This window comes from Epinephelus lanceolatus, chromosome 17 (assembly GCF_041903045.1).
Source record: "Epinephelus lanceolatus isolate andai-2023 chromosome 17, ASM4190304v1, whole genome shotgun sequence".
Classification (NCBI taxonomy): Eukaryota; Metazoa; Chordata; class Actinopteri; order Perciformes; family Serranidae; genus Epinephelus; species Epinephelus lanceolatus.
Genome location: NC_135750.1, coordinates 36,266,599 through 36,280,071, shown reverse-complemented (window position 1 = coordinate 36,280,071; position 13,473 = coordinate 36,266,599). Strand labels below are relative to the sequence as shown.

At 39.8% G+C, this 13,473-nt stretch overlaps 1 protein-coding gene across 1 annotated transcript in view; it reads left to right on the top strand.

The window, feature by feature from the left end:
- Positions 1-9,538, top strand: part of LOC117248433 (ras and Rab interactor 2-like) — a 62,785-nt gene extending 53,247 nt beyond the window's left edge. Inside the window, exons 9-12 of the mRNA XM_033613511.2 lie at positions 4,137-4,445; positions 4,587-4,718; positions 4,817-4,980; positions 5,159-9,538. Coding sequence (XP_033469402.2) covers positions 4,137-4,445; positions 4,587-4,718; positions 4,817-4,980; positions 5,159-5,635 — 1,082 coding nt within the window. The 3' untranslated portion in view covers positions 5,636-9,538. The remainder of the gene's footprint in view (positions 1-4,136; positions 4,446-4,586; positions 4,719-4,816; positions 4,981-5,158) is intronic.
- Positions 9,539-13,473: the final 3,935 nt, after the last annotated feature.

Sequence of the window (13,473 nt, the reverse complement as noted above, 5' to 3'; positions counted from 1 at the left end):
AAAATCCAATATCATGCATCCCTACCTCATACAATCCTGTCACCTGGATCCACTGGATATTTGAAGAAAGGCAACACTATTCCCAAAGGTGATTAGTGGAAGGCGCTTTCAACATAACCTGCTCCAGACCAGGTCAGATGTGCATCATAAGTTACCATGGTGATCAAGCTAGGTTAAAAGAGAGCCACTTTCATAACATGAAAACTCTGGCTTCAGGCTCAACATACCTCTATAACCCACTAATCTCACTTCTTTGTACATCCCTCTGGTGCTTTGCTGTATTTCTGTTAGATGGTCTCAGATGGTAGCTTGAATCTAAATGCTTCCCAATAACAACCCAGAAAGAAAAGAGTGAAGTCAGAACTCTTCTTCTTTCATCAAGGCCTTGATAATTACTCTAATCACTCCAATCCATGTAGTAGAAGTTGAGATGTAAGATGCTTCCTTGCTTTTATTCTTTGCCAGTTGGCTTGATTAATATGGGAACCTCTAAAAACTTGTCCCTCGACCTGCTTGTGTGTATGATTCAAGGATCGGTACAAAGGCTATTTTTAAGATGTATATTCTCAAAGCAGGAAGAAAGCAACCTGTCTATCAGGAGAGCTTCTTGGTTCAGTGAAAGCACAGATAGACACACCTCTCCTTCTGATAACAACAGGCTGTTTTTACTTTAAGGAGACACGGTCTCATTGTCCACATGTCTCTGCCACTTGGTGTGTGTTCACATGTATATGGGTGTGGGTTTGATGTGTTTTTACTTAGATTCTGTCTGCTTAGTGTTGACCAGAAATGGATTACAGAGACCTGGTGAATACGGCCTTTTCATAAAGCTTCGTTCTGAATGCTTGGTGTCCATCAGGTAAAAAAATCCTCTGGCACACAGGAAATAAAATTACTTTTTAAATCATTGGGAGAATGATCATTAAAGGTGACTATGACAAGGAAACTCAAAACTACAGTAAAAAAGGTAAAAACATCACAGTCCTTGACCATAAATGCACATTGATGGGGGAGGAACATTAATGTTGAAATTCCCTTGGTTCAAGGCCAGAAGAGGGTCGAGAGGATGTTTATATGAAGCGGGAAGAGGCCCTGTTTTGTTGCCAGAGGTGTGTGTTTATGTCTGATCGCCTGTTTTGGCTGACCTTGACTGATAAGTTGCTCTTAAGCAGACTGTCTCCTCTGTTTCCTACCATCTGTATGTGTGCAACACAAGGCAGACTGTGACTTAGACATGGTGAAGTCACAGTGTCATGTAAGATAGATACATGAATTCACTTAGAAGCTAGAGCAGGACACAGAAACATGAAGGGGGTCAGCACTCACTCTTTACTTTTCTTTGAGGAGGCTAATTTGTCTGTCTGTAAATCTGGAATTTTCTCTCCTTTAGAATGACATGAACAGAGCTCTGAAATTTTTGCCCACAGTGAGGAATGTTGGCAATGTGTTCCCTGTTTTTAATCACTGTAACAGACCCGTGGGGAGTCCAGTGATTATTGAGCTGCGGGAGACACAGTCTAAGAGAAGTATTAGGTGAAAAAGAAAATGCAAGAAATAAGAGGTATCTTTGTTGTTAAGCCAAAAAGATGCATACTGTGCATTCAAGACTTCAAATTACTAGTTTCTTTCATCATTCAGGCCATCACTAGCCCTTTTCAAATAGGAATTGTGCAAATTTGCAGGAAAGCCCAATCAGTCTTCGTTCAGCATTGGCAGTATAAAAACAAAATCGGGGAGTGCAGCAAAATGCCGCCTGCCTACTTTTATTCATACAGAATGCGCCTATTTCGGGGCAATGGGGGGCGTGAGCAAGTAACATGTGTAGCTCAGCGTGTGATGCAAACAGCAATGTACTCCGAGGGAAGCTGCGGCTGGTCAGTCCTTCGGCAATTCTCTCATAAGTTGGCCCGTCCTTCACCGTTCCCGTCATTTGACGGTAAATGACATCTTCGTTTGCGAGGGCAAGGAGGGCGCACGATTCCTTGTCTCCCCAGTTGCTCATCTTTACAGTGTCTTTCAGGTCAGTGCCAGCCTAATGGCCATTAAGAAAAACTGCGTTGGCTTCATTTTCTGCTCTGAAGGTTGCCACTTGGCTACAGCTAGATTTTTCTTGTCATGAGTTATTCTGCTTCATTATTTAAGTAACTTTTAAAACAAATGTGCTCACAGTTGACTGGCTCCAGCTTGTCTAATGTGAGTATTAGATGCTTTTTTTCAGTTCTGTATTATAGTTTATTATTATTATTCTGGGTTTTGGACTGTTGGCTGGACAAAACAAGACTTCTGAAGACATAAACTTTAATGGGCTTTTGGAAATTGGGATGGGCATTTTTCATTATTTTCTTACATTTTATAAATCAGATGTAAAATCAATTGAAGAAGCAAAGAAACTGGCAGATTAGTTAATGAAATGGTTAGTTGCAGCTCTGGTACTATTGTTTAGCTTTTTTGTCTTGAATATCTTGTCTTGAATCTGATTATTTTTTTCACTGTAGTCCTTTAAAGAAGGAAGAGTTTGAGAGTTAAAACATTTGTTTGTTCCTTGTACTTGGTTCAGGTTGTGCCAGGAATCACAGCACAAAATATTTGTTTTGTTTATTTTATTTCCCTTTCAAATCTTGTTCTGTCACATTGTTGTCTCTCAGTGAAAGTGGAGTGTCAGGATGTCAGGGGGAATATAAAATGGTAGGAAGATGGTTGTTTCCAATTAAACACGATGTCTTCTTCATCCAAAATAACTGAAAACCATGAAGTCAAAGAAAGTCTCATCCTGGAACACTAAAATTAAAAGACAAAGACCAACAAGTCCTCTCAGTCTCATAATCTGTGTAGCAGAAAAAACATCTCTAATTGTGCTGATGCGGGTTCAACATGCTGGGCGGCCTACTTACTGGCAGCTCTTTATTAGTGTGTAGCTGCAGAATGAGGAAGTGAGAATGTGCAGTCTGGTTTGGTTCCAGCAGAGGTATCAGCAGGTAGCAGTAATGTGGGTGTGGACAAGTTTTCCAGTAAGACCAGCAACAACTCATAGTTACTGACAGACTGATTGTTGTGAATAGCAGCCACTGGATGCCATCAGGCTGTGGTGAAAAGTAAAATGTGTGTTTGTAGATGTGCTCAGCCAAAAAAACTGCTGACTTCACCTTTTTCTGGAGGAAAATCAGCAACACACACACACACACACACACACACACACACACACACAGACAGCATGCACACATGGTCCTTATTCAGCAGTGCTGTGGTTTGGCCTCCCTCTCTGTATCCATCCTGTCTGTATTATGATATCATGGTTGGTGTTGGTGGGACTGCACAGCTGAGCTTGTAAAAGCTGGTGTTGACACTGTCGCTGTGTGGAATCTGGATTCTTCTGCTCCAACAACAACACTTCCAGCTGCCATGAACTTTGATGTATACAGATGGTAAACAATGACATCTTGGGTTTCACACATGAGTATTGATCCAACAGTAGTGATTACACCATGGCCATCTCCAGGGAGCTTGTAGGTCCTGACTAACAATACCACTAAGGAATGTGATGTTAACATTTACCTGGTTTGTGCTCTGAAATGTAATGACCTCACAGTAGACTGACAGTAGACAGATAGACAAACATGTGGCTGAATACTGACACATAAATAATAAACAATTTAAGATCACAAGTCAGCCTAGCAGACATGTCTTCAGAGGTGGGAATACAAGTAGTCAGAGTGATCTATGGACTATTCTACAGTGCTATTATCTGATACTTCAAGAGTCTTCTGGATAAATAAAAATCCCTCTGCTGGGGTTAAAACTGTTTTACTGTACAGCAAACAGTATAATTATTTATTTATAAAACTGACGCATGGCTCTGGGGCTCAAATCTACCTGTAATACATGAGATGCACAAACTGGGGCTAGGTACAACTATTTTATTAATATGAAAAATATTGTTTTGTTTGTCTGGCATTATATAATTTGTTTCAGTTGGCTTTGGCTACAATAAAATCTGGAAAAAGTTCATATGAAGTTGCCATTTTGTTTTTTTTGTTTGTTTTGTTTTTCCAAAATTCTACCAAAAGCATGGACAATATTACATTTAAAAAAGAGTCAGTAGCTTGATGTGAAGCTCACCTGTTTCCTCCTCTGCCCAGACCTAGTCCTGGAGAAGGCCATGCACAAATGCGTCCTGAAGCCCCTCAAACCGGTAGTGAGTGTGGCCCTGCAGGAGTTCCAGGTACGCAGTGGGGAGTGGCAGGAGCTGAAAGAGAACCTAGCATTGGCAAAGGCCCGGCAGCCACAGGAAATGGGCGTGGCCGACACACTGCCCCCGGACCCCATGGCCATAGAGAAGATCAAGCACAAGTTCCACACCATGAGTAAACTGTACTCCCCAGAGAAAAAGGTCACCATGCTGCTGAGAGTCTGCAAACTCATCTACACCATCATGGAGGACAACTCAGGTAGAGATCAGAATATTCTGCCAGTTTTCTTTAATATAAAAAATCCTCAAGCCATTTAATAAAATGTAAGATGTATAAAAGATGTCAGATGATGAAAGTGAAAGTGCAGGATGTCACCTGCCTGCTCTTTTTGCCTCTCAGGTCGTCTGTATGGTGCTGATGACTTCCTGCCCATGCTAACTTATGTGTTGGCCCAGTGCGACATGCCCCAGCTGGACAACGAGATCCTTTACATGATGGAGCTGCTGGACCCCTCTCTGCTGCATGGAGAAGGTCTGTTTAAACCTCCACCATAATCACCCCACAGAAAAGAATATTTTCTTTTGACCGTCTTCGTACACATTGTTTACCTTCTGCCTCTGTTTGTCCAGGTGGCTACTACCTGACCAGCGCGTATGGAGCTATGTCCCTGATCAAAAATTTCCAGGAGGAGCAGGCAGCCAGAGTGCTGAGTTCTGAAACAAGAGACACACTGCATCAGTGGCACCGCCGACGCACCACCCTACGCTCTGCACCTTCCATTGATGACTTCCAGGTAGAAGCACAGTCATACTTTGCCTTAATTTTACAGCTGTCACATCAGTAATGTTGACATAGCTCATTCTTAGAATTAAAAAAGTCACACACCTGGATTTGGGCTTTTTTTATATTGGAAATTGTGATCAGAGCTGAAATGTTTGTCTGACAGTTTCTTTTCTGACCGCCCCCCTTAGAACTACCTGCGGGTGGCGCTACAGGAGCTGGACAGCGGCTGTACAGCCAAAACCCTCCAGGTTCGACCTTATGCCACAGTGGAGGAGGTGTGTCAGCTGTGTGCCCAGAAGTTTAAAGTGTCAGACCCTGAGAACTACGGCTTGTTCCTGCTGATGGAGGGCAGCAGCCAGCAGCTGGCACCAGACACCCACCCTCAGAAGATCAAGGCTGAGCTCCACAGCCGCTCACAGGCTACACCCTTCCACTTTGTGTTCCGCCGCATAGCCAACAGCAACACCTCCTCGTCAGCTCCCCTCAATGTTACGCCCAACCTCAACGACCTCACCGTGACCTCTGACCCCCAGGCCAACCTGAATGACCTCAGCATGGACCTGTCAGCCCCCTCCCTCCGGCCCGCTCTCAGCTCAGGCCTCAGTCCCACTCTGAGCCTCAGCCTGCCACCCACCCACCTCAATGGCAACTCTATATCTATATGACTGGAACAGCACGGCCGACTGGAAGTTTGAACGGGGTCTTTGTCTCCCAGCCGTGACAGTATCGCCCATTATCTCTAACAAACATGCTTCCATAAAGGGTTCAACTGGGCAAAACACTGTGTCGTGCCAGTCTTTGCAAAGACTTCTCCTTTTGGATGGCACGTCTGTCTCAGTCAACATCCCCTCGCTGGAAAGTTCTGTCAGACAGACATGGGTGAAAGAGGAAAAGAAGAAAGGAGAGAAGGAAATGAGAGGTTTTTTTTATTTCCTCAGCTCTATATTTGGTATCCGAGCAACACTCTCAAAGTCTAAACACATGGTTAAAGCAGTGATATCGGAGATAATGAACACTAAAGTGTGTTCACAGTCCTGCCTTCATGCTGGTGCTTCACATACAGATTCAGGGTAACCTGTTGTTGTTGTCACCTTTAGGGTATATAGAGAGAAATCAGATCCATGTGAGACTAATCTTTGATCAATCACTTTAAATTTACAGCATTGTTTATTTAGGTGATAGCTATAACTTTGTTTTACTCATGGTACAGTTGCTGGTAAACTGTTATTATGTTGTTTGTGTTTTGAAACTGTTTCTCCTTTAGATTGTTTCTATGTTTTGACGGGTTTGGCGACACCCAGTGGTGGCTGGTGCACACAGCAAGAATTCAACAATACGCCTTACTGCAACAACATTTATCTGAAGAAAACGTGTAATGTAAAAAAAATATATATATAAAGTGCTGTAGCAAAGTTAAAAATGATTTTCCAACGCACATTAGAAGATAATCCAGGTATATGAAATCTATGCTGCAGCCTCTAACTCCAGATTCATTGATGAACATTAAATATGAACCTTGTTTACACAGTAAATGGCTATTGGTGGTAGCAAACACACACATACTGTGTGAGTTGTGTTGGAAACTGAATATGTATGGCTTGTAGGGGGAAACAGCACTTTGCAGCAACTAATCTACAACTAGATTTTCTACTTCTCATTAAAAGAAAAAGAGCTGTACAGATAGAACCTTAACAAGCCAGCAGGCATTAAAAGAGTACGCCATCCATTTAGCATTGCACTTCCATAACATTGTTTGACTCACGCTGGACAGTTTTTGAAAAAGGATCAAAATCAGTGAATAGAACCAGAGATAGTACCTTTTTTATTCCACATGTCCTTGTCAAAAGCTGTTGCCTCCATTACCCACAATGCAAACTAGGGATGACACTTAATTTTGCTTTTAAAAGCCGTACACCCATTAACCGATTACTAACTGGGTATTTTGAAGAAAAAAAAATTATAAATGACATTAAAAACAAGAGGCACTTTCCTTTTAATCCAGCGCACCATTGACTCAGTGAGCTTTAGCGTCACATTTCAAACTGGTATTCATTTAGAGGTGATGAGATTTTGATGTTTTATGATGCTCATGTTTTGCCTTTTATTTTCTGTTGGCTTTGCTGACACATGGCCAGCTAGCTGCATTAACCTGCAGAAACATGGTGCCTACTTGCTCCTGGTCTCCACTGTATAGCGAGCCCAGATCGGGTGGGAGGGAGCTAGTGCTGCTCATTCTGTGATTGCCAGTAATGTCCTTACTCATGGTGGCAGGACAGCATGGCTGTGGAAACATGGTGGCCATCCTTTGGTCTCCCGTGGGTCGCCCCAGGTGAGTCAGCGACTCAGTCAGCGAGTATGTCTCAAATCACGTGCTTTCGTTAGTGTACTACACTGAAGTGTACTACATTATGTACTTCTTGCATGGTGCACTAGTTTCAACACATAGCCTAATGTCGCATCTTACGCTCTGCTGTTTTTTACTTACTGGAAGTGACAACAGCCTTGTGTTTTTTTAACTGCCTCTTCTTCTTCTTTGTCTTCTTTTGAAACAGCAAATTGCAAACAGACGGTGGAGCATTATCACCAACACTTGACTGCTATCTCCAAATTCATTACAGACCCAACAAACAATTCTCACGGCTTCTGTTTGACAACAGTATTGGAACTTAGTGTAAAAAAACATGCACAATTTACATCTGTATAATGCAGCAGTGTTCACTGTAGCCAGCTCAGGCTTGTTGTCTCCAGCCGCCATGTCAAAAGTTAAGAAGTTTGTGATGCAGTGGAGGGTGAGAAGTGTCCATGATTCCACACTTAACTTTTAAACCATTTTGCGCCAGTAGTACTTTGCATTTTCCCGTACTATGCAGTGTGAACACACTCAGCGCACTTGTGCACTCAAAGTGCTTAGTGTTTAGTACAGAAGTATGTGATTTGAGACACACTTCTTATTTTGAGCTGCAAAAATCAGTAGCATTGTTTACTAAGGTATGTTAACACCACTAGTTATGCTGATGCTGGCATTGATGCTGACAGAGCTAACAGTGGTTAATAGTGCTAAAGGGATTTTGCGGCTGAACATTAGACGCTTACTCACCAGGGCAACCTGACTGGGAGACCGTAGGGTAACCACCATGTATCCACAGCAACATGCGGTGTTGCGGCACTGCTAGCTAGCTCCCACCCAACCCACCTGGTGCACAGTGCAGAGCAGCTAGCTGACGAGTGTAGCATGTACACCTTATTAGCTTTGTTCTCGATGTGGTAAAGCATAGTGCCTGTCCTACTACTAAACTGAGAAGTAGCAAAGCTACAGGCCAACATGTGTAACCCTTCAAATTTAACCATTGCTGTCGCCAAGCTGCAAATGCTCCATAATGTCAGAAAAACTTTGTTGCCAAAAGTGTGCAGACAAGGAAAAAAGACAGACAAGATGTGGCATTTTCTCTGTTAACTTGTTGGAGTCAAACAAGCCTCATTTTCTGTTTCCATTTTACAATGGATGATAATCAAATAACAGTCTATTTCTTTATCAGATCTACTGATGAGCCACATGCAGCATTTCCTGGGCATAAAGTAGCATATTTCAGACAGACCCTGGCTTTATCAATGAAGGGTTTAATATATAATATGGCATTTTTATATGACAAGGATTAACATTTTAAAATGTGTAAATACTTGTTATTGCATGTAGTTTAAGTGTAATGTTAGATACAGGCAGGTCTGCCAGTGTTTAAAACATGTAACATTCATTTATGTATGTACTGATTATCCTGGTGATATGAAAGATACTGTATCATACCTGATATCTATTGCTTGTTAAGGGGCATCTTTTCCATTCAGATTCTGATAATATGTGATGGAGGAAAGACTGGCTGCCATATTACAAAGCTTTGTACTACTGACAAATGTTTAAGGTTTTTATCCTGGTGAAAAAAACACACTGTGGTCAGTTATAGAAAGGATGTGCGAAGTTCAAAGCTGGTCTGAGAGAGAATGTTACTGAGATGGGCTCGCTCTGCAATATAGTCTACATCAGTATTGAGTTTGGTGATGTCAGTTAAAAAAATACTTGAAATTTTCTTGTGAATTTTAAAGGTTCCAGTAGATGGAAAATCAAATTAATGTGCTGTTTATTTACTGAGTGTGTTGAACTATAACACTCCATTCATTCCCATTTTACAGCATCATGAGGTCTAAATGTGTGAGGTGTGGTCAGTAGAGAGGGAACCTGAGAGGTGTTGGAGGAGTCGACTGGCATTAATGTCATGTATGGTCAGTATAACCTGTACAGAGCTCACCGTGTTTATCTCTGGGGGCCAAGTGTTCAAAGATGAATTGACTTGTACTGCCATGCTATTGGAAATCTAACTTTCTTTGATTAAGTGACTATTTATATGTCTCTGTGCGGGGATTTTTCACAGATGGCTTTACCATGTCTATAATATTCTTTATGGTGTCAAAATGTCATTTGCATCCAGGAGACATCTTCCTGTTCATTATATGTCATTGAATGATATAAAAAAAATATTCTTTTGCACTTAATAAATGTTAGAAATGGAATAACATGCCTGACTTTGTGTTTGTGTTGATCAAAGCTTTTCTCAGGAGCCCTGTTGTAGCAGTACTTCACCACTAGATGGGGCTCACACCTCACATTTCCACACTGTATCAGTGGTTCAGAGTGCTGTTTGTGTCTTGTTATTATCCCAGGTGTAAATCAGCCACTGCTCAGACTCTTAAATGAAACCTGGCTCGATGGAAATTATGTATGTTGAGTTTTTCTCCAATGAGTACAGTAATGGTTAAGTAGTGTGACAGCAGCAGGGACTGCAGTCTGTCACTGAAGGACCTCAGAGCTTCATATAGGGGATGATAGGTGTTGTCCATGATGTTTGGCCCTCAGACTCTGAAATGACAACTCAATCACCAGAAAAAATGATGGCGTTGTAAACCACAGATACATGTACTGTTCATTTATAATGTACATTTCAGTGACACTGTGGTTAATGTGTGGTTAGGTTCAGGCACAAACCACTTGTTATGATTAGGAAGAGATCCTGTTTTGGCCTATAATACCCAGTCCTGGAGACACAATCCCTGCTGGAAATGCAACGGTATCTTGGTAAAAAACAACTGCTATCCCAAGTGGACAAACAGTGACAGGTCGCTAAAAACAGCCATGTTTGTTTGTTTGTTCATCTCGATTGGTGGTCTGCAACTTGGCAGATGTCTCGCCCATTCACCACCCCCTCCACCTCCTGATGACATGTTCAGCTCATATACTACATCACTTAACAAACATTGATATGATATAATGTACAAGTGTAGTATATCTGTGGTTTGCAGAAAAGTACAATTCCAACATTATCTTTTGGTGACTTGGCTAAAAGTTATTATAAATTAATATGAAAGCAGAGAATGATGCCTTTGTGAAGGTTCACTTTAATTTCTATCACAATGTTCCCTATATTTGTTCACATATTTATTAACCTGACCATCATTTTAACTTTCCGAGGCTGTCTGTCCACTATCCAAGCTCAAAACCTGTCACTCACCAATCACCTGCTGAGTGCTGATCTTTAAATGGTGTTACTCAAGCTGTCACTCTCCTCCCATCTCTACTGGCTTCAGAGTAATTCACCTTAACTCAGGGTCATAGCCAGGATTTTGAAACTCCTTCCCCAACACAGCCCTAGATATCTTAGAAACTGTGTGCCTTTTTTGTTTGTTTTTCATTGAGTTAAATGTTCAGTTACATTGTCTGTAAACTGATTTGTTGTCTTAAACATGACAGGAGCATGGGAAAAACTAAACTGTGTAAAAGAAAGTAGTGGTGGAACAAGTACTGTGATCTTTTACTTCGGTAAAAATAGCAGCACCACCATCTAAAAAGACTTAAGTACATGTAAAAGTCCTGCATTCAAACTCTTACCTAAGTTAAAGTACAAAAGTATTGGCATCAAAATATACAAAATCAAAAGTACAAAAGGTAAATACTTATAATGCAGAATAGCGCTTTGCAGAATAATATATTATTATATTATAATCATTGTACATTCCTTTGATGTTGAAACTGATAAAGGCGGAGGTCATTTTAACTACTTTATATACTTCAGGGTAGTGTAATCCATTGATTCAATGCAGAAGTGCTATATAAATGCAGTCCATTTATAGGATAAATATAAAGGTACTGGTCAGCCTGTTAAGTTTCTGCATGCATGTGTGAGTTTGTAAGTCCAATAAAATCTTACTACAGGACAAGGCTTGTGTTACCTTAAGCAAAGACAACTTTATTAATGCTCAGGTAGCAAAATTATCTCTATAATTACATTTGAAACATCTAAACACAAAGTAAACCATTCTGTTGAAAAGTTTCTTGTGTATGAAGAGGTCAAGCTTGGACATGTAGAGAAACGTATCGTCTGCAAATGCTCTCACTCTCCATCTCATATCCTGTACTAGCAACAGCATGCAGTCCCCTAGGATATCCAGTTCAAACTAAATCCAGTGTCATCTAAAAACTCATTGGACTCTCATCCCAAAGTACATTAAGATTTGCCATAAATAATTTATTATATTGAAATATCTCCATGCAAATAAACAAAGGACAATAGTTTTAGAGGTCTCAAACACATCAAAGGGGGTACAAGGGAGACCTAGGATCTATGAAAATATATTCAACAGATATACAGATTGAGACAAAAAATATATAAATACATTTACACCTATCTATATACATATGTACATCAGCAATATCACCCATGTGAATATCACAAATTATTTAGAAATCTCCTCTACAAGACGCTTTTTTTTTTTCAAAATGTGAGCATCTTTGTGGTAGTTAGTTTCAAAGACATAGTACCCTTTGTTTAGGTGTCAGGTAAATAGCAGCACAGAATGTATTGAACCAAATAATCTGTAGCATCAATTGTTAAATGGTAAAGTGCATGCTACAGATATTTTCTGATAAATATGATGAAGTGGGAAAAATGCCCTGGGCTATACAGATAGTGATAATACTTCAAACATTAAAGGACGACTGAGTGATTTCAGTGATTTTTCTTCCAACAGCCAGCATAGTGTGTGATGTACTGTAGTGTAAATATCTGTATCTTAGTCACCCTACCAAGAATGAGCAGAGATGAGCTTGTGGTTAGTGATAGATACTGATCCAAGCTAGGAATGCTACAGTACACATGCTTAAAGATCCACTTCTCCACGTCATTAAAAGCACCAACTGTTGATGATTTCAAACTGAACAGTGTTGATTTTCCAAAAACCAACAGTCATCAGCATTTGGGGATTTGAGAGAGATACAATTTATTTCATTGGTCCCATGATTTCCTAACATTTTCCTGGAAATAACTGATCTAAACTATGTAAACTATGTAATTTGGAAAAGTTATAATTAAAACAAAGACTGTGCTCAGGTTGGTACATTTCCAACAATACTGCTAATATAGCTTAGCCTTAAGTCTGAAAGTAAGGAACATCAGGTCAGGTGAATATGCAAAAATGCTTAATTTGTCAAAGGCAAGCATGTTTAATATAATATACGTTTCATTTAGTTTTCATTTATAAAGGAATTTTTACTTAGGATTGATGGATCTCTGTCAGGCTTTGCATTCATTAAGATATTAGCTGTTCTTTCAGATAATTTATGGAAGCCCATTTTTCTGCCAGGAAAAAAAATGCAATGATAGGAATGACAATATGAAATAACTCCAAGTAATTCAACATTTTAAGATACTATGTCAAAATTTTGATTGAATCAAATTCATGACTTTGAAAGTCAAACATCATTTATTCAAAATAATATTGTGATTTTGATTTTTAAAAATACTCAGTCAGGGTAAATTATAATACTCAATAATAAAAGAAATTGGGTTAGCCAAAATCAAAGTCAAAATACGACATAGTCAAAAATATATTAATTTTGATTTCATGATTTGCATAAAAGTCAAAATGTTGACTACCTTATAATTTTGCCCTACTATTTGTTAAAGCTCATAATTGTGACTTGCCAAGTATAACTTTTGAGTCAGGATCTTAGTGCTTTGACTAAATTAGTTTTATTTTTGTATTTTTTTTTCTCTTCTTTTTCTGGCAGATTCAGACCATACATCAATGTCAAAATTATGACATACTCAAAAAATATTAATATTCAACTTAGTATTTCAAAGTTTTGACTTCCATACTAACCATTCTGACTGCCTTATAATTTTGACCTATGTCATGATGTTTACTTTATTGAGGGTCATACATTTTTTTTTTCTTTTTTTTTAAGATATTTTTTTGGGCATTTTTAAGCCTTTAATTGATAGGACAGATGAGCGTGAAGGGGGGAGAGAGAGAGGGAGTGACATGCAGCAAAGGGCCACGGGGCGCCTGCTCTACCACCAAGCCACTGACGCCCCTGAGGGTCATAATTTTAACTTACAAAGTCAAACTTTTGACTGAATATCTCATAACTTTGACTAATACTTATTTTTATTTTTGT